At 36.5% G+C, this 24,510-nt stretch overlaps 4 protein-coding genes across 5 annotated transcripts; 2 read left to right on the top strand and 2 right to left on the bottom strand.

Annotated features, from left to right (window-relative positions):
* The first annotated feature begins 62 nt into the window (after positions 1-62).
* Positions 63-16,529, top strand: LOC119832554 (RRP12-like protein). Of its 2 annotated transcripts, XM_038356229.1 has the most exons (21): positions 63-110; positions 2,381-2,536; positions 2,670-2,966; positions 3,261-3,498; positions 4,190-4,316; positions 5,372-5,671; positions 5,921-6,004; positions 6,393-6,542; positions 6,982-7,217; positions 7,532-7,646; positions 8,317-8,481; positions 9,290-9,937; positions 10,721-11,193; positions 11,465-11,640; positions 12,308-12,519; positions 13,167-13,420; positions 13,858-14,072; positions 14,297-14,470; positions 14,910-15,069; positions 15,412-15,549; positions 16,117-16,529. In XM_038356229.1, the coding sequence occupies exons 3-21, from the start codon at positions 2,831-2,833 to the stop codon at positions 16,199-16,201; spliced, it is 4,086 nt and encodes a 1,361-aa protein (XP_038212157.1). In that variant the 5' UTR covers positions 63-110; positions 2,381-2,536; positions 2,670-2,830; the 3' UTR covers positions 16,202-16,529. The 2 variants fall into 2 exon arrangements, with proteins under 2 accessions (XP_038212157.1, XP_038212149.1); XM_038356221.1 differs by lacking the exon at positions 63-110 and having other exon boundaries at positions 2,400-2,536; positions 2,681-2,966.
* On the bottom strand, positions 426-2,266 carry LOC119835353 (moesin/ezrin/radixin homolog 2-like). Its single transcript, XM_038360120.1, has 3 exons — positions 2,127-2,266; positions 1,022-1,151; positions 426-670 (listed from the first exon to the last, which is right to left on the bottom strand). Exons 1-3 carry the CDS (start codon positions 2,211-2,213, stop codon positions 426-428), a joined length of 462 nt encoding a protein of 153 aa, XP_038216048.1. The 5' UTR covers positions 2,214-2,266.
* Positions 16,530-19,247: 2,718 nt separating the features above from the next.
* Positions 19,248-22,581, bottom strand: LOC119834489 (mucin-17-like). Its single transcript, XM_038358869.1, has one exon. It carries the CDS (start codon positions 22,090-22,092, stop codon positions 20,023-20,025), a length of 2,070 nt encoding a protein of 689 aa, XP_038214797.1. The 5' UTR covers positions 22,093-22,581; the 3' UTR covers positions 19,248-20,022.
* A 608-nt stretch (positions 22,582-23,189) lies between these two features.
* LOC119834902 (mitochondrial inner membrane protease subunit 2) lies at positions 23,190-24,089 on the top strand. Its single transcript, XM_038359424.1, has one exon. The coding sequence runs from the start codon at positions 23,374-23,376 to the stop codon at positions 23,866-23,868; it is 495 nt and encodes a 164-aa protein (XP_038215352.1). The 5' UTR covers positions 23,190-23,373; the 3' UTR covers positions 23,869-24,089.
* The last annotated feature ends 421 nt before the right edge of the window (positions 24,090-24,510 follow it).

A 24,510-nucleotide genomic window follows, 5' to 3' on the forward strand; every position in this document is an offset into this window, starting at 1 on the left:
TTTTAAATAAAATTAGTGAATGTTTTGTTGCTTTTTTTTTTCAGAATTGATTTCATAAAACTGGGCCCTAAGTCTGCTAACTGAAAAATGCTTCAAATGCATCTCAATTGGTTTGTGTCAATATGATTTGACAGATTTGTTAGTCTGCTAAATAATTATATATATGGTCAATAGTGTGCCATTGAAACATAGAATCCAAATAGATGGCAACTAAATTGCCGTGTGAAACTTACGTCATGGGATATTTTCTTTGGCAACACTGAACAAATGAAAAATCAATTTATTTGCTGCACGCTGGCCTGCTCTCGACTCCGACTTGTCGATTTTAAGTCCGAGGTCTTCACCACTGAGCCACTAATGCTGTTTGCATTTGCATTGCATTTTATGTATTTTGACTAAGATTTTAAGTATTGGCAGAATAGATTTTAAAATTGTAAAGATATAAAACTACATATAACACTCACCTTAGCTTGTACAGCATAACTCGCCAACAGAACAGATGCCTCCGGGGGACAGTATATATCCATGCTGAGTATCGCCTGCTTCACCTGGAGAAACAGCAGGTGTTGAGTCACCTCCTGTATCAGTTCTTCAGCAACGTCCTCTGGATATAACTTGCATAGCAACATGAACGGTGTACCGGGCATTTGGGATACGCATTGTTCTTGCACTGAAATTATTATTCGAATATTGTCAGTTAATGGTACAATGGAAACTAATTGTAGTCATATTAATTTGAGTATTGATCACATTTTAAATAGTTCATTAACTAATCTAACACACTCATCTCTTTGCTAACTTATTTTTAAGCTAAAAACACTGCATATTCACTTAGACAGTATATAATCTACATTGATATGATCTAGTTTCTAATGCATAAGTGCGTTTCCCTATTAAAAATTAGTTGAAATAAATGCACTTAGTTACAAATATTCCTAACTAGGGAAAACACTGTCTAAGCAAGAGCCACTTTTAACTGTAAAATATACAAAGATAATAGACAATTATCTTCTAAAATTACCTCTCTTATCCAACTTAAGCCAACTGATAAAGTGCTTTGTATCTTCGAACTGCAATCCAAAGAACCATGTTTCCCTCAAGCCAATTGTTCTACAAACCAAGTCAAATAGATCTCTCCCTGTTGCACGCCACTGTAAATAATACAAACATATTTCAACTCAATCACAAAATGGACAATGGGTGTGAAGTGGGTGAAAAATTAAGGATATTAGTAACACATAACGTAAACAAATAGGCAGCGCTGGATAAGTGGTTAGGACCCAGGATTTTGATACAAAAAACCAGGGATTTGAGACCAGGCAAGTGTGCATAAAACAATTTAATTTTTTAATTATGTATTCACATTGCTTAAATCATTACTGCTTGAAGCTGTGATAGAAAATATCGCAAGGAAACCAGCAGGTTGGAGAACCCAACATTTATCAATGCCAATCAGTCAATCTGTTATATTTCACTCAATTGTACCTTATGTTATATGAAAATAATATAGCATGAATAACACAATTTTTTCATAGGTTACTTATTTAGTATTTCTATACTAGCAACTACCACTTGTTTAGTTACATTATAATTAATATTTAAAAAAAAATGAACATTGATAAAAAAATTGTGTCTGTAACAATTAATTACCAAAAATGTTTTACTATGGTTACTATATTTGTGGTAATATTTTTTAAAATATCTTAAAATGTGGCAACTCTAACTTGGCATGTATTATGCTAAAAACGGTCAGTTTGTTAATTATTAATTAATTAAAAACTATTTAATCCAATCTCCATTCTTGTTCTTTATAGTATTTCAAACCATGTCTTTAAAGCATTGACATACATAAGATACAACTCATTTTCATCAATTATGAACTTAATATTAAATACTTTTTTAATCACGATATTTCAAAATGTACACATATAAATTGAAAGAATAATGTTAGGTACATTTTTATCACGACTGGTATAAAGTGATGTGCAAATTTGTAGCAGTTGACCTGAGGGTCACTGAGTGACTCACTAAACACAAGCTTATTGTGATAATTATGCATGTTAACAGATCCCTAATTTAAACCTTAAAAACACTATACAAATTTATTCGATATTTTAACAAGTTACCTCTAAATTAAACTCCAATTCAGCGTCTAATGTACAAACTTTCACTGGAAATGATTTAGAAGCTTTCTTCCTTCTAAAGGGCGGCATTATTCAATCACATTTCCTAAATAAAATAAAAAATATTCACAAATCACAGACCGATAGGTTAGGATTACATTAACACAGTTTAATACGAATACGGAGTAATAGCAAAGTTTACGTAATATTCACTGAGCTGAGGAATGCGTGCATTTCACATTGCGTACTATTTTCAGCGGTTATTATTTACAAACAAGGGGAACGTCAATGAAACAAGAATGTTAGATGAATGAAGAAAAATTTATGATAGAAATTCTAATGACGTTCCGTTGCGGTATGTCAATAATGATTAATGTTCATTGGGAATTTTAATTTCATGGAGAATACTTGAGGTAATTTACAGTAAACATAACACTATTTTGTCGGGTTTCATAGATTCTTTCCAATTGCATTGTTAATAATTAATTATCACTATTAATTCTTGTTTTAATAAATTATACTTCTAAAATGTCAACCGACTCTTAGCTTATTTTTAGGTTCGTCATGTTGGCATGCCTGATTTTTTGGCATTGACATTTGACAAACATGTGACGATATCAGCTAACTTCAGTTTGTTGAACATAACCAAAACCACGTGTGAAGTGTGTTTAATATTTTGATTATTTAAATGCTGTGAAATAAAAACCATGGGTAAATTCAGATCGAAAATAAAAGGTTCCACGAAGGGGAAAAGATGGCAGAAGGGTCAGTCATCGAATTCAAATCCAAAAACCCAGAAATACCGGGAAATGGCAAAATCCCGGTTCTTCCAGGAGAACCTTAGTAAGTTAAAAAACTTATATCTGTTATATACGGTTTTCCTAAAAGTTTAAACAGGACTGTCAGATTTTTTATTAGCAGCAAATTGAACTTTTTTTTCAGTTATGTACTATAATATAAAATTATATTATTTGCATTGAAGTTTGCACAAAATCTCCATTTAACACCTGCTAGTCTCAAGCAATTCTTTATATTTTTGAATTCTAATTGTTAATTGGCACCTTCACATCATAATATAATCATTAAATTTAAACTAGTATATAAATTAAATATAATGAAACTATTGAACATTCACAGGCAACTCAGGACTAACTCAGCAAGCCTTACAAAAGCATGACGCTATGACGTTATATGGTCATAAGAAGAAAGTTGACGATGAGCTAACAATAGCAAAGGAGTTTGAGAGTATGTCAGTGCGTACTGGCGAAGATGACACAGAAACCGAATACACTGGATCGCAGAAGTCTGGCACTTTTAAGACGTTCCAGACATTTGCGTCAGATTGGAGCCAATGCTCTAATATAAGTTTCAGCAAGTGAGTGCACTTTGGGTTTATCCAATCCTTAATTTATTTGTTATTATTCCATCCATATCCATCTGGACATTGCAGGTGTTGTATTGTCTAGTAATTGATTGGGCAGCTCAGTTATAACCAAAGATTGTCAAATGTGCTTTTAGAAATGCAATTATTTGTATTTATTTTAGTTTAGTTTAAGAATACTTGGTTTATTCACCTTGGTACCTATGTTCCAACATTCTATACTTAAAATATGAATTGGCGATGGCTATTTACAAAATGGATAACATTATTTCTTCTTGTAAACAACAAACAACTTATCAATGTTATATGACAAGAAGGTTGATTTTACTTATTGTTAATGTAAATCTGGTTCCATCAAAAGTTAAATAAAACAAAAACTTGAATTGGTATCAAATTAAAACAAAAAGTTTTATCTTGATACCAGCATGCTTAAGCTATTAATCAACATATCATTGTCAGCTCAAATAATATGTTCTCACTGCAGGCATCCAGGCCTCCTCTGAGGGTTCTGGCCTTAATCCACCATGCTGGCCAAGTTCGAAATGGCAGATGTAACATGTTTGTTGAACTATTTGATTCTTCGCCATGCCAGTTTCTATACAATGTTTTTCTTGACAATTTCGAGGAGTGTTGGTGATATGTACTGTAAAGTATCACAATTAATCTTTTGTCTCTCTCATACCAGACTGTTAACGAGGTTTGATTCAAACAATGCAATGCACAAGGAAATGCTGGCAGTTCTAGCCGCCGTCACAGAAGTGATAAAAGAACAAGGGGGCAAGGAAACCACTACGGAGTACTTTGCAGCTTTGGTAAGTACAGTACAGTACATTTCATTAGACACTTAAATTGATATTTCACTGAGATGATTTTTTATCTCTCTCATGATGACAGTTGATGTATGTACTTCTATTTAATTGACATGAACTGCATTAATTTTTCTTATATGAAGTTGTTGTAAATTTTTGGAATAAAGAAATCGACATTTTGGCAAATTGTAACTCACTTATGCGGCAACAGTTGAATATTTATCGGTGATTGATAAATCGGTGCAATAATATGATTGACCATTTAAATACAATACCAGCATTTTAAATAGAAGTCCATCTGATAGAGAAATGGCCCATAAAAATTATGGAATCGGCAGTTCACACAGAGCTGGCACACGCAAACTGACACCGATTGAAATAAGAGGTAGATTTTCGATAGAGCAGGTGGAACTAAAGCGCAGCTCGTACATGACATTTTGCATTTGGTAGTCGAGCACGCTTCGGCACGAATTGGGCCAGCTCGCACCGGGGAAGTACCACACCCCCACAGAAGACCGGCGTGAAATAGCATTCTGCTGTGTTTCGTTTGGTGAGTGGGGGAGCCGGAGGCCCATATCCTTTTCCTTACCCTTCCCAGTCCTTTCCTTTATTCCTATCGCCAATCCTTTCTTAATCCCTTCCCAAAAAGTCGGCAATCCATTTGCAGAGGCGTAAGGTCTGCAAAGGACCTTATGCCTCTACAAATGTTCATGGGCGGTGGTAGCGCTTACCATCAGGCGTCCCACCAGCTCCATTGCCGACTGTAACATAAAAAAAATGACATCTATTTCAGCTCCCTGCCCATGAATATTCAATTATCCCACCTATGTAGTGCCATACCAGAGTTTAGAAGCTAGAGAATGTTCTAGCAATCCAACTCCGCACTCAAAAATCTAATAAAATCACTCCATTCAAATATGAAAGAGTGATAAACTAACAAACAACTGGTATTTATACTATGGATCATTCTCAACACCATTTAAATTCAATTTCTAATTTCACAAAACATAATAAACACAACATTTATACCACCAAACAAATTATTCATATCCTTTCAGATGCAGACCCTTAAATCATCAGAGGGCGAAGAGAGCCTGGTAGCCACGCTGTCCCTCCTATCAATGGGCATCAAATCAGTGCCACAGGCGGTGCTGCGGAAACAATTCTCGGATTCAGCGGCAATATTCATGGATATATTGGAGAAGAATGCATCTTCCGAGAATGGAACGCTACTGAGAAGCGCCATAGGTTGTCTGTCGGTGTTGTTGAGAGCACAGGAGCATGCGGTGTGGGCCCACTCGTCCACTATGAAGGTGTTCGACTGTGTGCTCGCTTTCACAATACATTCCAAGCCGAAGGTAATTATGTGTGTTTGTTTTCATTATGTTTAATCTTATGCTATACATATTTGTATTAATGGAATATTTATCTTAAAAAGTAGTAGAAATATATGGAATATGTATTAGTAGCCAATCCTTTAATTTAGAATTTGTTAAAATCATTCACATAATAGGTTTCTTTTTATTCTCATGAACAGGTCCAATATTTAATCACTAGGAATTATGTGTTCTGTCATATTACCTTGTATTAATTATGTAAAATTTTAGGTCCGCAAAGCAGCGCAACACGGCATTACGTCAATACTCAGAGGAAGCTGTTTTATGATCCCGTCAGAGGAACAGAAAAATAAGGTGAGCTGATTATTATTATTTAGTGCACACAAAGTTTCAATATTACAAGCCTTATTGAATGCTATATTAAGTGCTTTTTTGTATTTAGTTTTAATTGCGTTTGAAGAAATATTAATTTTATATGCTTTAACTACCCTCATATATATTACACTACTGTATATACAGAACTAGCGACCCGCGCCGGCCTCGGACGTGTGCAAATAATACATGTTATACACATAAACCTTCATCTTGAATCACTCTATTAAAAAAAACCGCATCAAAATCAGTTGCCTAATTTTAAAGATCTAAGCATACGAACAAACAAAAGCGACTTCGTTTTATACTACATAGTGATAAGATTGTTTATACTTTCAAGTGATAGCATTTTGTTCTTTCATTCTTTCAGGTGAAACTCCATCCGGCATCCAACCGTGTAGCAGAGTACTGCCTGCAAGGCATCAAGCCGGAAGCATTGCTCTCCGGACACAGGACTGTGTTGCACACGCTGGCCATGTTGCGAGACGTGTTGCCAGCTTTCAGCAAAGATAACATTAAGGTAATTGTTTATTTGTAGCGTATAGTAGTCGTTTATCGTTATTGAAATAATATAAACTATTAAACTATCCTAATTTTTAAGTTGGTTCGAACTGCAAAGGATGTGCATATTTGATTAGAATTCGGTTGAGCAGTTTAGGAGTCTATCGCGAACAAACAAGGTGACAAGTAATTTATATACATAAATTACTCCTATCCTACTTCCTACTAATATTATGAATCCGAAAGTTTGTAAGGATGTGAAACAAACATAACCGATTGCAATGAAATTTGGTGCGTAGACAGCTGGACAACTGGAATAACGTATAGGCAACTTTCTTATCCCGATATTCCTACGGGATACGGACTTACGTGGGTGAAACCGCGGGGCGCAACTAGTATATATATATATTTAAGCTTATATCGAACTTATGTAGTTAGTTATGTCATTTCACTTCCAGAGCACCTGCGAGGCGATCCTCTCGCTAATGACCCACAACAACATATACATAAAGACGTGTTGCCTGCACACGCTGCACGCGTTGTTCTCAACGCCGAAGGAGTCGTCGAACATGACCTCCAACCTCGCGGTGCAGTTGGGCAGAGCCCTGATGGCGGCCAGGCCGCCGGCCAACGACACCGGCCAGGTGCTCGCTTGGGCCACGGTGCTGCAGCAGGGGTATTGCTGTCTCGCTGGGTGAGTTGCAGTTTTTTTTTTTTTTACAGACTAACGGCTGGACCGATTCAGATTTGAAAATTTTTTGTGAATATCGGGATGGTCTGAGCATCATCAAGCAACATCTATTTTTCATGCTCCTAAAGAGAGTAAGGGCCCCATAACGGTGGCCCGTGGCCCAAAAAAAAATTATTTGTAAGGTGGAAATAAATAAAGCTACAAAAAAAAAAGACAGAGTAAGGCAGAACAGCGTTTGCCGTGTCAGCTAGTAACGATATATTAAGAAAAAAAAATATTTGAATTTATTACACTATTTACATATATCTCGTTTGCAGTCTCGATCTGAACTTGTGCGTACCGAACTTGCCGGCGTTCGTCGGCGTTTGCGTGTCGGAACTGTGGCTCTCGGACGTTGCTGAAGTTAACTCCGCTTCTACCAACGCACTGAAAGTGAGTTGGGTCCCTAAAACTGCATAGATTTTTTTCTATCGGTAAGGTCGTTGACGTCACTTGTGATGGGGGGGAGGTATAACTCCGAAATGGGACCATATGTCAACAATTTACGATTAAACGTTAAAATAATCGTGTCAATTGAAAATCCACTGAGTCATCGGGTTACAGCCGCCGCAGGGCACAGCTACTTATTTACGCGGTTAAATTTTCCTATGGGAATATTGCAAACAAACCTAATCTAACCTAAGTTATTCCTTGTTAAATTTGGCTTAATCCGCCGGTAAAGGTATCGTCAAAATCGGTCCAGCTGTCCAGACATTAGCTGGAACAAACGGACAGACAGACAAAAATTGTAAGAAATGTTATTTTCGTGTATGTATATGCATAAATATGTAGTAAAAAACTGTTATTTCATATACAAACAGACACTCCAATTTTATTTATTTGTATGTATAGATGATTGATTAAAGATAGAAATTCTATATTAAATCGATTAAACTCAAATATTTATTTATTAAATAAGACCTCTTAAAGATACAACAACAACAACTTTTGAATCGTCATAACACAGTTTTAACATTTACCGACCGCGATAAGAACATTCAAATGGCGATATTGATTTAAGCGATTATTTATTTCGCACATTCATTAATCATTATCTTTTAAGGCAATTCTTCTGGACTGCGTGAAGCCGGCGCTAGAGTCGGAGGAATGTTTGATAAAGCACAAGTCTCACATCGACGCCATCTTTAAAACTATCGGCACAGGACTCGACAATCCGTTCAATCAAGCTGTCAAACACGTCATATTAACCATAGCTGTTTGCTTCGAGGTGACGTATTTGAATTAAAAAAAAAATAAAAATAAAAATAAAAACATTTATTGATAGACGATAGAAGTGAAACTACAGTAATATAAAATAGTATGTATATTTCTGTCTCATTCTTTGCCGGCTTCATTCTACACATTTTTGTATTTGTGTCTCTTACCTGTCGTTTTTCCGTTGCATCAGGTTTGAAATCACAACGATTCTAAAGAAGTTTCACTTCAAAAATAAAACGAATTATCTCGCTATCTCACTCTAGATTATCATGCTATCCCTCTCGCACTTTGGTAATTATAAGCATGCTATCTCACTTATACATGCTGAGATGTCATATTAAATATAGCTGTTTGTAAGGAGGTGACGTATTTGAATTATCGCGCTATCTCACTCTAGATTATCATGCTATCCCTCTCGCACTTTGGTAATTATAAACATGCTATCTCACTTATACATGGTGAGATGTCATACTAAATATAGCTGTTTGTATTGAGGTGATCTATTTAAATTGTCGCGTTATGTCACTAGATGATATCATGCTTTTTGACGGATTTAAATCCAATTTATTCACTATTCTATTTCACGCGATGTTTCGAACTCTTAACAGCAAGTGTGTTCACAATAAAAGTATAATACTCGCGTGAAATTAAACACAAGAATTTTCTTATTATGTCTTTGTATTACATGACATTTTTTTAATTGCCTTTATATTCTATGTCTACTTTTATATTCTGTGTTTGCTGGAGCGTAAAAGCCAGTGCCAAAAGCCAGCCATATCTACATGATAAAATTAAATAATACCCACATAACTCCACAGATCGGCAATGAGAAAGTGGCAAACGCTCTCGGACCATTATTAAAGAAACTCAATGATCGCCGCGAGAGTCACAACTTTTTCAACGAAAAGGAAGCGGAGTACGCCACGGGGTGCGCTGTGAAATCCCTCGGACCGGAATTCGTGCTGAAAATCATTCCCATACGAAACGGGGACACCATAAACCTGGACAGAAGTTGGTTGCTGCCAGTTTTGAAGGAGAAAATAACGAGTTCCAACCTCAAGTACTTCGCAACTGACATACTCGAGTTGGCCACGTTCTGCAGGCGAAAATCCCGCGAACTCGCCGAAGCGAACGACACCCCCGGCTCGCACACTTACGATCTACTGTGCAACCAATTATGGGCCTTGTTGCCGAGTTTCTGCAACTCGCCCAAAGACATCAAGGACAGTTTTAAAGTCATAGCGCGAGTTCTAGGCAGCGTCCTGAAGGACAACCCTGAGTTCCGGTTGTCCGTTATGGCGGCTTTGAGGAAGTTGATTGTTTGTTCAGCGAGTAATGATGAGGATACGGCCGAATTGGGAAGGTTCGCTAAGAATTATGTGCCGATTCTATTGAATATATACATGTCGCCGGTCAAAGGGAGCACGGCGGAGGGACAGAGGCTGGCCGCTCTGGAGACTATACAGGTGGGCTCAAAGCAATAGTGGTTTTTTCTTAATCGTTTAGAATTTTATATTCAACTTATTCAACTAGCTGATTGATTTTTGTTGTGTATATTCGAGAGCATCATGGCAATGGTGTGGTACTGTGTTTAATTTATACTTTAATTCCAATTTGAAGTCGTATTTTGATCTTCTAAATACTCTAAATACTAGTAGTATAGTAGCTGATCCCAAGTATTGAACTCAATCATTGTATCAGTATTATTATTAACTAACTGTTGCCAGCAGCTTCGCCCAAGTGGTCTGTATAAAATTTTATGGTACAAATTTTCATCCCCAATTTTATCTCTTGGGGAAAGATTTCAACAAAATCATTACTAAGCGGATGCTTACATCTCATTGGCTATCACCATGCCAAATTTTAGCATGTATATACATACTATACCCGGCAAACGCTGTTCTGCATTACTCTAATAATTTAGGAGTATGAAAAATAGATGGTGGCCGATTCTCAGATCTAGCTGTTTTGCACACAAAATTTTATGAGAATCGGTCCAGATGTTTCGGAGGTGTATGGTAACTAACATTGTGACACGAGAATTTTATATATAAAGAGATAAACCCTCCGTAGCGTAGTTTAAAATATATAGGCATACATAGAGACATTTTTATTTTATTATTTATATTATAGAGACATAGGGATAGACGTAGCAAGCGACGTTTTTTTATACTATATAGTGAAGATTGTACTAGTTTACGTTGTGTTACAACATAAACAACTACAAAGACACATTTACCCACACACAGGTATATCTGTCGATATGCGAGCAGACGTTGCGCGAAGAGCTGTTCACAAACGCGCTCCAGCAACTGGAGACGTCGCAGAACAATCACTTCCAGCGCGAATCCATTCTCGACGTAGTCCGTCTGCTCGTACTATACCAGAGCGGCGATCAGATCGCGGACTTGTTCGACAAATGGGTCTACCCGCTGTGCGAGACGGTGCTGGAGAACCCGAAGAAACATAAGAGAACGAAAAAAGAGAACCGAAACGAAATAGAGGAAGAGAATAATGAGGATAAGAAGGAAATGCGATACAAGGATAAGGCGAAGTTGCTGGAGATGGAGCACAAGAAAGCGTACAGGATATTGGAAGAGATATTAAAGAGTGATAACGAGGGTTGTAACCAGTTTCTGAAGTCGCATTATAAGAAGGTAAAGAAATTGTTGATGACGTCACTGAACAAAGTGGCCGATAGCAGCAAGGCGGCTAGATTAAGGTTGGTAGTAAACACCTAGGAAAAGTATGCCTAGATTTTTTTTTATTTTGCATATAATCTTTTTTTTTTACGCTTTAGAATTTTTGTGTGTGTCTTTGTATCCATCCAAACTTATTAGTCTTAATGTACCCCTCTAGAAGATAATTTTTTTTTCAATATTGCGTATTAGCTAAGTGAATTTTAGATATTTTTGGATGCTTTATGAATTATTATTTTAGCGTAAACACGGAAGAGACGTAAACAAAAGTGTCATTTCATGCGCAATTTTCAGATGCATAGAACTGTTAATAAACATCCAATCGTCGAATCTCAACGCCGAGAGTAAACTCATTAAATCGGCTATAGCCGAATCGGTGGTATGCACTAAAGACATCAACACAAAGTGTAGGGAATGTGCCTATAGTGTTATCGGTTCGATTGGAAATATACTAAAGGCACAGGATGGTGGTGAGTCCTCTTTGAGTTTTTTACCGGTCTTTTTTGGTTTTACTTCCAAAAATGTTAATTACATAAAAAATATATGTCATAAAAAAATATATGTCATATAGTTATCAGTTTAGATATGAGTATGTTTAAAGTTATCTATAATAAATCCCCTACTAATGTTATTAATGCAAAAGTAACTCTGTCTGTCTGTCTGTTACGCTTTCACGCCTAAACCACTGATCCGATTTTGACAACATTTGATATGAAGATAGAACTGAACTTGGGAAAGAACATAGGATACTATTTATCGCGAAAAAAGGGTAGAGGGGATGAAAGTTTGTATGAAAGTTCGTTATTGTCAAACCGATTTTGATGAAACTTGCTATGAAGATGGAGCTAAACGTGGAAAAGAACAAACCATACTTTTTAATACGAAAAAATGCTCCTTACCATGTTACGCGATATAAGCGAATTCTACGCGGGCAGAGCCGCGGGCGAAAAGCTAGTAAAATATATATAAAATGTATCTAAAGCCACAGTTACTATTTATGAAACCATCATTTATACAATCCTGCACTGTCCTTAACTTCCCTCCATTAAACAATTCATCCTAAGTTCTTAAAAAGTGAAATTTTCGACAAAGGGCTTCTCTATAAAACATAACAAAAAAAAAACATTTAATTCTCAGGTATGCAAGCTTTCGTAGACATGTTAAAATCGGGTCTATCAGCACCGGTGCCGAGGATAGTCAGTGCTACGATCCTGGCATTGGCATCAGCTCTGTACAACTTCACCCAGGAAATGGGTCTGGAGGTGGTCCAGGGTCTGTTGGAGACAATGGCGGAACAGGCGATGAGCGGGAATAGGGAGATAGTGGCTGCTGCCTTGAGTTTCCTGAAGGTTTGGCTCTTGTTCATTCTTCATTATAGTAGCAGATAAGGAGAGAAACTAGAAGATCATTATTTTTTTTTTATGGCACCGCCGGCAATGGAGCTGGAGGTGGGTCGCCTGATGGTAAACGCTACCACCGCCCATGAACATTTGGAGAGGTGTAAGGTCATTTGCAGACCTTACTCCTCTGCAAGTGGATTGCCGATTTCGACTTGGAAAGGGATTAAGAAAGGATTGACGAGAGAAATAAAGGAGAGGAATAGGTAGGATAAGGAAAAGATATATGGGCCCCCGGCTCCCCTACTCACCGAACCGTTAGAAGTTAAATAGTCTCAAGTATGTGAACTAAAACTAACACCCGCAGTGAAAGCAAAAATTTAAAAAAACTGATAATAAGAAATTCTACACACTGCCTTTGTACCCAAAATGTCCCATAAATCGTGAACATTGTTACAGTTCCTTCCTATTAAAATTATAAATGCGAAAGTTTGCGGGAATATAATGCGAAAACCACTAAATTGATTTCGATTATACTTTGCAGTGGTGTAGCTTATGTACCAGAATGACACATAAGATGAAATACTTGCTACTAGTAGAAAACTAATTATTTCTATCAACGACTATTGCTCCATTATTTAATATTATAAATCATACAGGCATACACCAAGGTACTTCCGACTGAAGTGCTATCGGGAAGTCTCCCGCTGATCTTCAAAACGCTCTCCACCATGTCGGAAGATTGCAAGCGGCATTCCCGTATGGAAATCGGATATTTCCTGTCAAGGATGACGAGGAAATTTGGCGCGGAAACCGTCGAGAAGCTGATACCGCGGGAGGATGAGGTCATGTTGCGTCGGCTGAGGAATATCAGGAAGATGGATAATAGGAAGAAGAGGATGAGGGAGGGAAGGTATGCGCTGTATTTGGTACTCGGGCAATATTTTGGGTTATGAAGTTTTATATGGATTTTCTATTTAAAAATGGTTCGGATTTCTTATTTTTAAAGGGAGAAATTGTTGGATTCTTTTATGTTGTATATTTAAAAATCTTCATATAATCATCTGTAGGTCACCAATCCATACATTGTAATGTATATCTGACTACTATTTTACGTTTTTATCTCATAACGGACTTTTTATAATATGCGTTTTTTTTTAACTGTTAAGTTATTTAAACAATTAATGTAAGCATTTTTTTTTTAAGTTATAGCTTAGACGACCTATCAAAAATCGATCCTAGATACAACACATCTATCCTAGTTGGTTCCCACTAATTAAAACAACATTATTAAATTATATTTAAAATAGCCAATTATTCATACTTTATTGACTATATAAACCTTTGCAGAGAACAAGAATCCGATTCAGAAACAGATATAGCCGTGAAGGGCACGTCAAAGACCCTGGAAGACATTCTAAAAGACTCCGACTCAGAGATGGAGTACATGGAGGAAGAGAGACCTAAAGCCAAGGCCAAAAAGGGCAGGAACCAGGCCTGGATTCAGGATGATCCAGAGAATATTGTCGATTTGGCCGATGTGTCCTCTGCTAGGAAAATTACAGGTATGCGTTTTTCTATAGATTTAGCTTTTTTGAAGTAATCAAATTTTGGACTCATTTTGGAGTTATATTCTGGTTTAGACTATGAAATAATTCTCAACTTGTTTCACTAATAATATAAATGCTTAAGAGCATTTTCTTGTCCAGAAATTTAGTAGGAATATAAAATTTATGTATATTTTTTTCTTCGATATTTTTTCATGTTTTTTTTTTCATTTTAAATTTAGCTACGGATCCAAAGAAGAAACGCGCAGTCGAAGAAAAGACGCAAAAGAAAAAAGATGGCGGCTTCCGAACGGCGCCGGACGGCAGACTGATCATTGCGGATGATGACTTTGGGGATGATGATGATGATGAGCCCAAGCCAAGTGGTGATATTGATACTGATACTGATGACACAGGTATCCTAGTAGTCCTTTTGATTTATAAACAAGGTCTTATAAGCCTCTCGCATGCTTTGCTATATGCAGAATTGTGTAACATAATTAAAAGAAATATTTTAGTTTATAAAAACTATAAAACTCGCGTTAATTATATAATTAACTAAATTGTCTAGCTAGATCTGGTATGATCAGAGTATACTTAAGGTCATTAATTCATCCGGGCGATCCTAATCAGGATGATAGGATAAACTCATGAAATTATTGTATTGTCACCGATCCTTGTAACAGTGTTCAAAGTTTGAATTAAATATGTCCATTTAAATTGGGTGAAAATTGTGTCTAAAGAACTTGGTTACATACATACAATCATACGAATCGGTGAGGCTAATAAAGGAGTGTTAGAATAACCAGCTATTAATCAAGTGTTTAGCTGCAAATCCACTATAATCTTCCACAGACGGTGAGGATAATGAGAAAACATCGAAATTAGTGAAGCCGGGCACGAAACGGCGCTACGGTGACATCCTCAGCATAAAGAGCGGCCGGACCAATAGGAGCCGAGCTTCCACTGCAACTGTGGCTTCTAAATATAAGGCCGGTGGAAAGGGCATACATAGGTAAACAATATTATATTATGAACTAGCGTTTGCCCGCGGCATCGCACGCGTTAAATTCGGAGTAGTTGATTAAATGTTATTGTACATTTATAAACCATCTTCTTGAATCAGTCTATCTATTTAAAAAACCCTCAAAATCCGTTGTGCAGTTATAAAGATCTAAGGATACGCACATACATACAGACAGTCCCATTTAAATCTGGCCTAATTCTGAAAATTTGAAGGCGGGTTTTATTTTTTCTTAAAAATAATTCCAGTTATATTAAAAATACTTTTTCTATCTATATAATTAAAAACCATGTAGTACACCAGTTCCAAATACCTCCGTTCTCTTTATTCCAGACCGCTCGGTTCGGCGGCGTCTGTGACGTCAGTTGGTACGGACTATCGTTCGAAGAAAGCGAAGGGCGATATTAAGAAGAAGGGGAAACCGGAGCCGTACGCCTATCTACCGTTGACGAGGAAGAATCTTAATAAGAGGTAGAATTATTCGAGTTTTAAAGCAAGGTGTAGTCAAATCTGGTTTAAAGTATTTGGATGCTTTTGATAACTTTTGTAAAAACTTACTTTAGAAGATTAATAGGCTAGAAGTCTTTAAGCTTATATCATCTATTCTTTTTAATAACCCTTAATTATATAGACCTGCCTCTCTTTCACTAAGACATCTTTCTCATATAACAATGTCGTAGGAAGTGGAGGTTTTAACAACATCAAATGTATAATTAAATGTTAAAACTTTTTCTTGTGTAAAAATTTCCAATATTATACGAATATTTTTTGTTTTTTCATATAAATTTCTAACGGTCTGACCCGGCTTCGTCCGTGGTACATAAACAGCCTATAGCCTTTCTCAATAAATGAACTATCTAACACTGAAAGAATTTTACAAATCGGACCAGTAGTTCCTGAGATTAGTGCGTTCAAACAAACACACAAACAAACTCTTCAGCTTTATAATATTAGTATAGATTGTATGCATGATTATGCCCACGTTTCAGGGATATATTCAAAGTGACAACTATAATTCTATAAAATTTTTTTTTTCAGGAAAAAGGCTGTTACAACAAAACAATTTAAAGGCATCGTAAAAGCGAAAACAAAAGGAGTTAAAATAAAACCAAATAAAAAATAATACTGATTAAGTTATCCTAGTTTTGTTATGATCTAGATTTTTAGAAGAATAGTGAGAAGAAAGGTGTAATAGTCTAAATTTAAGAATGTCCTGGTCAGAAATATTATTATGAAATATACAAATATTTAATACAACACAAGTTGTTAAAGAAACTTTGGATGGTTAAAAAGAAGCTCATGTTATTTAAGGAATTGTCTTTATTTTTTAACGCCTTATACAGCTTATAATAACCTAAAAGTTGTCATATTCATACTGCGCTTTGTTTTCATGTTGACCGTAAATGTATTCAGAGAATATATTTATAAAGAAATAAATAAAAATCGATTCAGTTGTTTGTATTTCTGTATCTCCAATCGTTAATATTATGATATATTTTACTCATATATTTTTATACGCTGTAAGACGTGATATCACTACATAGTATAAAGCGAGGTCGCTTTCTCTGTTCCTATGTCCCCATGTATGCTTAAATCTTTAAAACTACGCAACAGATTTTGAAAGGTTTTTGTAGAAGGTTTCTAATAAGTATCTAGCTTAACTTCTAATTTCTTCAAAGTAAACAAAACTCCCTTAGTAGTTATAACAACCGAACCTATCACCGTATTATAATCCATACAACTCTTCTTCTAGACCTCCTCGCAACAACGATGTTAATATGATGATGAGTCAGAGAGAATAATGCATGTAACTCCTTCTACTCTTCTTTCTCTTTGCTATAGTAGCGCCTAGCGCTTTGAGAAAATTAAATAGTTGATTACGTTTTTTGAAATGTCATTCCAGAATTACTTTACCGGTAGTTTTGTGAGGTTTTATTAAATCAGAATATTTAGAACTCAGCCTCATTTAAAATACCTAACGCAGCCTTGTTGAAATCAGCATATAGCCAATTACATACTTGATGCCTCGGGCTAAACACTAATCTAGGTCAATACGAAGATTGATGCCAGTCAAATTGAAATATCATAATACATCACAACGTTTTCAATAACGCATTACTTATCTGAGAATTGTAGTTCTCATATATATAGTAGGTTTGTGGTTCTAGCTGACTTTCGGCTACGATAAAGCTCGAAGAAGACTAGTCAACTGCACAGATTATGAAACACAATATATAGGAAAATTTACCTACATCAACGCAAATTCTACTTACTCTCATATGTCATCCGATAGCGCGCAAGCATACGACCGCGGAGTGATCAGGACACCATTCTGGGTAACACAGGATAAGTAATATTCTACATACTGGTTACCTAAGTAGATACTACTAAAATTCAGTTACTTTTTAACAGTTTCATGTGTATTGTGCATGTTTGTTTATAACCGACTCTATTTTGATCGACTTTAAACGAACAGATTTAATCCAAACTTTGTACACTTATCAAGGATCAGTTACAATACATTAATTTCATGTTTATCTTATTAGCCTGAAGAGGATCAGGATCGCCAGGATTCAATAATTTCCTTAGGTACGTATACCCGAGTTCCTTCTTCCTTGCGAACTCTGCAAGTTAGGTAATTTAGTTGACTCTATCATAATAGTGTGTTTTTTTACATTTTTCTTTAAATAGGTATATTTGATATTTATCCTAGGATGAACTGTTTATGTAACTGGGATTCTGTTGACGAACATGCTGATCCCTAGATCACGAAATACATTCTCGTGCATGATATAATTTTTAGTTATATTTAATAACGATCATGTTACACTTATCGAGAGCCCATGTTAGAGCAAGAGCCCGTGAGGGCCAGACCTTAGTTAAAGTATAAAATCTAAAAGTTTCTCTGTGTATGCCCACTATACAGGTAAGAACGATCCCAGGCTATGAAACTTGGGTCGCGGTGGCTTTGGCAGGTAACAGGTAGTAAAGGTGTGTAAAATTGTGTCTCAAATTTACTATAGTATAAAGCTCAGTTTTCATATATTTTATTAGTGATAATCTTAGAAATCCCCTCGTACACAGCCAGACACTTAGTACAGTTGCAACCCCCTGCCAGACACCCTTAAGGTAGGGGTAATTTTAATTGTACTTTAGTTATAGTATAAAACCTGAAGCTTATATATGTTACTTGGAGGACTATAAAATGATGTTTCCTCAGTAGCCAGGCAGTTTCGATAGTTCCCCTATATTGCCAGACACATTAAAGATCTATTATAGGTGCGAGCGCGAGGGGTATATGCGTAAGCGAGTGCGAGTGAGATAGTGCGTTCGGTCCACGGCGATCTTTTGCTGCCCATCAGCTGTCTTTTATTCATGTGTAGATGTAGTGGATTAGAACAGTATTAAAATTTTAGGAAACTTACCGATAAATTACTCCGGAAAATAGTTTTTTGGACTTTTGTGACGCACTATTTTTCTACGACAATCTATAGGTATACTGTAACTTTTCATGGATCTTTCGATGGTAAAAAACATGATCAAATTACTAATCCCTCTGAGAATGTTATAATTTTATGTCCCTGTATCTTTTTAAACAGTTTGTCTGGTGGGTCAAATGATCCATAATTTTTTACACGGATCTCTAAGACGTTCAAGCTTAAAAGGTAAAGTAACCAATGGTAGTTAAGGATTTCATTATATGTGTTACGTTTATTTCTTGTATGATAAGCTTTTTTCTCTCGAATGTCTTTACGTAGATAATGGGATATCTCATAATTATCATTTGTGGGAAGAGTTGATGATTTAGTAAAGATTTCATAGAAATATTTTCTGCTATACCTAGTTAAAAAATTAAGTAAGATTAAGTAGCACGTTTGCCAAAATCAGCTTTAATAAATGCGTTTATTTGTGTTTAATTATGGGTGTATCGTGGGATTGTAATCGTGTGTTTGGACAGATTATTGACTTCATAAAAATAAAAGGACAAAATTTTATGCTTATATCCAGATATATAGGCATAAAATTACAAAAGCACTAGATATTAAATAAGGTATATTAAAATATACCTAATACGTGGATGAGAGTAATCCTCCCCCCAGGAAAAACACTTATCGGTTCAGGAGTTTTGTGTTATACGCAAACAGACAGAATAAAATAAACTAAGTATGTAAATGGATTATGTAAAAATTATATTTTCATTAACAACAAATCAGGAAAATACCACTAATAAGCGTCGATCTTTTTTTAATTTCCTAGACAAAATTGTATCATTCCGAGCTCAGTAATTCAGTATTAAAATATTGAAAATTATAAAATCCTTTTACACAATCATGTATGAAGTGTGTTGTAACTGAGTATTGGTTCCAAGAAATCGGATACGCGACCAACTTCGCTAACAAACACAGTTTAAAAACAACTTTCACAAAACAGTGGGAAATTTTTAACAATGTCAAATCCATTAAAGGTTTTCATTAATTAAAACAATTTGGTTACTGAGGTATTTTCAAAAGGAGGCAATTTACTATTATGGATAAACTTAATTTTAATAATATTTATATTTTTACATGGAAATTTTCATCACATTAAACATTAATCCTAGGCCATTTTCTCAGTATTCATTTCAGTATCAACAATGAGTTATGTCATATCGAAAAAATACAACCATTCTGCATTATCTATTTCATAATTGTTCATCGACGCGCCGATACCCATGTCGGCGGGCCGATTTAAAAAATCTTATAAATAATATACAAAATAATACAAACATTAGTTCGTTTTTTTTTCAAAGAAAAATGAGATTTAACTTTATCATAACATTTAAATTCCGTTGGGGGACAAAATTCGTGATTATTCAACATTTACAATGCCAGTCCGATTCGATTCTTTACAAAAAAAATAAATATACAATTATGTGACTACACAACCAGTGATTGCTTATATTGTTCAGCATTTTTCGTCAGCTAATAGCGGATCTAGAGAGAACCCCAGATCGAGCACTGCTGAGGAAGGCCGCTTGGCGGTTTTGATAGATGCAGCGCGGGGCTTGCGCTCCGAATGTCCCAAATGTCCGTTTAAAGTGTGCCGCACGTCACCACCGAATAAATCACTCAACGTCTGCTGCACGTCCTTATTACCACCACTAGTTGAACTACACGTCACTATTAATCTTCGCACCTCAGGCTTGTTCGTTTTACTAGCATTGTTCATATGTAAAGTCTTAGATAGCGACAGGCTCTGGCTGTAGAAATTGTTCGCGACGCCAGACGCCTTGGACGACCGCGTTAACGACGACTTTATGTTACTCCGGACGGTCGCGAATTTCTTTCCTAATGTAATTGCACTGCCCGCGTGAGACGCGTTGAAGGTACAGAGAGCCAGCGGCCGCGGACACGAGGAATACCAACATACATCACTCGGCACTAGCGGGGGCGGACCTTCTGGCTTTTCTTCCTTCACAGGAGGAGTCGGCTGAGCCGGCGGTGCTATACTAAGTATAGGTACGTCCGTAGCAATATCCGCGTCATCTGGTAACAGAAAAGAGTCAGTGGGCAGCGGTTGGCTAAGAAGGGATGTGATGCTTGACGTATCAGGTAACACGGGATCATCAACGCTTAGCCAACTCGCATAGATGTCGTTCACTTGCTGATCAGTTGTTAAGCCATTGAAAGTGCCGAGGTCTATTGAAGTATTGACTAGGAGCGGTGGGAGGTTGACAGGTACTGTCGTTACTGGCGCAGGGGTAATTACAGGCGCCGATGCCGCGGGGTGAGTGACCGGAGGGGTGTACGTATTCCCCGAAGCCGCAGCATCCTTAGAGGCGCGATGTTCTGCTAACAGCGTATCGAAGGGTTTCGCCCGGCCCTCCACAGTCCGCCGCAACGACAGAGCGTGCGCTTTGCACGTGAGAGACCTCGTACAAGGCTTGGGGTTCTCAGCAGTGACTACTCCACAGTGCTTGTTCGGATCATATTCTCGTAGATTAAATTTCGTTTTACTCGTTTTGCGCGTTTGCGCTTTCGTGCTCGGCGTCGCCGGAGCTTTTAAAGCTTGAGCAGTTTGTACATTGTCTACAACCGTTGATAACATGGGAGATGAGTTAGGTGGAAATGATAAATTTGATAGATCTGTGTCTGATATTGTATAACCAGTAAGTGATGTATCTATTGAGGCTGCATACAAGTCTTGTGATTGCATAGTGTCACTAGTTGTAGGAAAATTAATGTCATGTATATCCTTAATTATATTTTTCCAGTCTGCAGCATTTGTGATATCATCAGCACTCTGTATTCCTTCAGAGTTCATTATTGCAAAAATGTCATCAGTTAAGTTTTCTCCTAATGGCAAATCTTCTGTATCTTGTATACTGACAACAGGTAACTCTCCACTCTCCATGCTAATCTGCACCTCACCAGTTATTGCTGAAGAGGTGCTCGCTTCTTCCAGGTACTGTAAATCAGGTTGTGGCAAAACTATCCTTGATAAAGGAGCAGCTGCCGTGTGCACAGGAGAGGTCTCCATCTTTACAGGATGCATGTCTACAGGAACGGGGGGTGGTAGCTCCTTCTTATGCCTACTTCTACCAGGAGCTGATTTTAGTTTTACAGTAGGAGGTGGGGGTGGAAGGATTGGCTCAGCACCAGTGTGGGATTCAAGTAAATGTCTGTACACTGCACTACACTTCACTATATCTCCGCACATGTGACACACTGCAGCATTTAAATTGTCCATTTGCGGGAACAGTCCATGAAGGCTCATGCTTTCGTATCGTAGGCGATTGAGGCCCGCGCGCCGATATCGCGCTTGGCCCCGCTCTGCCACTTTGTACGGGTGGGAGTCGTGGACGCGGCGGGTGGACGAGCTCTTGCCGTCCACCGCAGCCGGCGTTGTAAACGTAGCATCGTTGTCTCGTCTCGGAGACAAGTGACCGATTTCGCTCACCCACAAATCCCATGGTTTCTCATTACATTTCAAAGGACTAACTATCTTCGCCGCGAATGGGAAGTCACCAGACATTTTCACTTTAACTTATATTTCTATACACGATTTCTCCTCGTGGCCTCACGGTAGCCCGGTCATTGTGATCTCCTTACACCTTGATAGGTTATTATCCCATATCTTCCCCACATCAAGACCAGCTGAGAACAGCGTCGAGGTCACATTGTAATGTACTCATTCACTTCATTATTTACACTTATCAGTCCAAAACGTGTTGTGATTGTTTTAGCTTTTATATTTACAGGGACAGATGATCTATCTCACTGACAGCTGATTATGCAGGTTGTAAGTTTTTCTTGACCACGGAACACATCCATCTGTAGACAGTCCTTTCTAAAAGTTTTCTAGTTTCTATGTGAAACAAATGTAACTATTGTCTTAATTTTCTGTGATACTATACTTGTTACACACGTATAAATAATCAAAAAATTATGTTTAGTTGATGGTGGTTGTGATTTACTACAGAAAGCATCAACACTTTTTTGAGTATTTGTAATAAAGTAAAGAACGATTCCCAACTTTCTATAGTCTATGGTCATTCATTTCGAGTGATGTCTAGTGACAAACCATAGGTTAAAAAATTCTAAATCTAACGTTGGAGATATATATTTTTATATTCTGTTATTACTAAGGTTTTATTATTATTTTAGGTTTTAATTGAGTTCAGTTTTATGAAATTTAAAATATTTGGGTTTCAATCTTTTATTTGAAAATAATCATTCCATTTAGACATTTTGTTTTAATTAAAGCTTTTAAACCTGAACAGTGAAAATATTTGTAGATAATTCAATCACAGACGTATTTTGTTAATTAACCTGCATGCAACCGTTAAAGAAACCTAAGCTTTATGGTTTTTTTTCGACATTTCTTGTCTTAATCATGTCAACATAAAGTTAAGTCCTCCATACAAATAGAAAAATAGTTTTTTTGAAAATAAAAAAAAGTTCTAATTCCTATAACAAAATCATAAGTCTTATAGTATCGATTAACATCTATATTGATAATTGTAGCTTTTTATTTTTAAGCTAAAGATTTATTTATGCATCATATTCATGATTTGCAGGACTAGGTATGTGACAGTTAAAATATGTCTCAGATTGATGTACATGACTGACGTCTGAATTCTGACGTTGGTCGAATAAAATTGTCAAATGTCAAGAGTCCACTGGCTTTGAATATGGACAAAATTCACAATTGGCATTAAAAATTGAATATGTTTCCTTTTTAAAAGGAAACTCTAAATGATAGACCGACTATGTCGGTTAATTTTCATTGGCACGAAGAATCACCGGCTCATCAATGTGGGTCCGAAGCTTTTTCAGGTCGATGCTTTTTGGAGTGCCAATCGGAGTAACTTTCCTGGATACTGTAGGTTATGTAGCCAGGGTAGAAGGCATATCAATGCAGCCGGTATTAAACCCAGAATCTACGAACACAGACTACGTGTTTCTATCTCGTTGGTCTGTGAAGGATTTCAATATACAAAGAGGTGACATAATCTCACTGGTGTCACCGAAAGATCCCAATCAAAAAATTATTAAACGCGTTGTAGCTTTAGAAGGTGATATTGTGAGTACATTGGGCTATAAAAATCAATATGTAAGAGTACCAGAAGGTCATTGTTGGGTGGAAGGTGATCACACGGGACACACTTTAGATAGCAATACATTTGGTCCGGTTTCACTGGGTTTAATTAATGCAAAGGCCATGTTTATAGTGTGGCCACCTAACAGGTGGCAAAGTTTGGAAGTGAAGGTGCCAGAACATAGAAAACCTGTCAGTACCCAGATATAACTATATAATAATCTAAGTTAAAAGTTTTAAACAGCATTACAATACAGACAGCTCTAGATGTGATGTGTTAGTTATATAAATTGTTACAATATTTATTACAGAGTGTAGTGAAATGTAAATATTTAATTTTATAACAGACTGGTCTTGATCTGTGCTTATACTACTGCCAAATTTGATGAGCAACTATTCAACTAAAAGTTTAATGAAATTTGCAAACATTGTGAAAAATAAAGTTTTATTGATCAAAAACTTTTGTTTTTTTATAGTTTTTTTCCATTCAGTCCTTCTAGGTATATATAATTTAGCACAAAAAATATTTACATTGAATATTCATACTTTCTACGTCATATATTAATACTTTCTTGTTCAGGATGGGTAGATGATCTTAGTGAAATCTTAAATTTGCTTTTTATTTATTGCCAATTAGATAGCCCAAGACATATATTTCACCAAAAGGGCTTTACTAAAAATATATTTTGGTCTCATATATGTCCATACTTTCACTATTTCTAGTCTTTTACAAATATTACTTTGTAGAATCACTATTTTATACTTATGATATAGTTATATTAAGGCGAGGTGAGTTCAGCGATTAGCCTCTATTGAGGGGGTGAGGTGCGGGGTCTGAGGGAGGCACGCCCG

Source organism: Zerene cesonia, chromosome 2, assembly GCF_012273895.1.
Source record: "Zerene cesonia ecotype Mississippi chromosome 2, Zerene_cesonia_1.1, whole genome shotgun sequence".
In the NCBI taxonomy this organism is placed as follows: Eukaryota; Metazoa; Arthropoda; class Insecta; order Lepidoptera; family Pieridae; genus Zerene; species Zerene cesonia.

Coding starts and splice junctions, on each gene's coding strand:
- LOC119834902 (XM_038359424.1), top strand. CDS start 23,374: ATGTGGGTCCGAAGCTTTTTCAGGTCGATGCTTTTTGGAGTGCCAATC.
- LOC119832554 (XM_038356229.1), top strand. CDS start 2,831: ATGGGTAAATTCAGATCGAAAATAAAAGGTTCCACGAAGGGGAAAAGA. Junction 5,672..5,920: donor CAATACATTCCAAGCCGAAG/GTAATTATGTGT, acceptor GTAAAATTTTAG/GTCCGCAAAGCAGCGCAACA. Junction 15,070..15,411: donor GGTGGAAAGGGCATACATAG/GTAAACAATATT, acceptor TCTTTATTCCAG/ACCGCTCGGTTCGGCGGCGT.
- LOC119835353 (XM_038360120.1), bottom strand. CDS start 2,213: ATGCCGCCCTTTAGAAGGAAGAAAGCTTCTAAATCATTTCCAGTGAAA. Junction 1,152..2,126: donor AATTGGAGTTTAATTTAGAG/GTAACTTGTTAA, acceptor TATTATTTACAG/TGGCGTGCAACAGGGAGAGA. Junction 671..1,021: donor GCTTAAGTTGGATAAGAGAG/GTAATTTTAGAA, acceptor TAATAATTTCAG/TGCAAGAACAATGCGTATCC.
- LOC119834489 (XM_038358869.1), bottom strand. CDS start 22,092: ATGTCTGGTGACTTCCCATTCGCGGCGAAGATAGTTAGTCCTTTGAAA.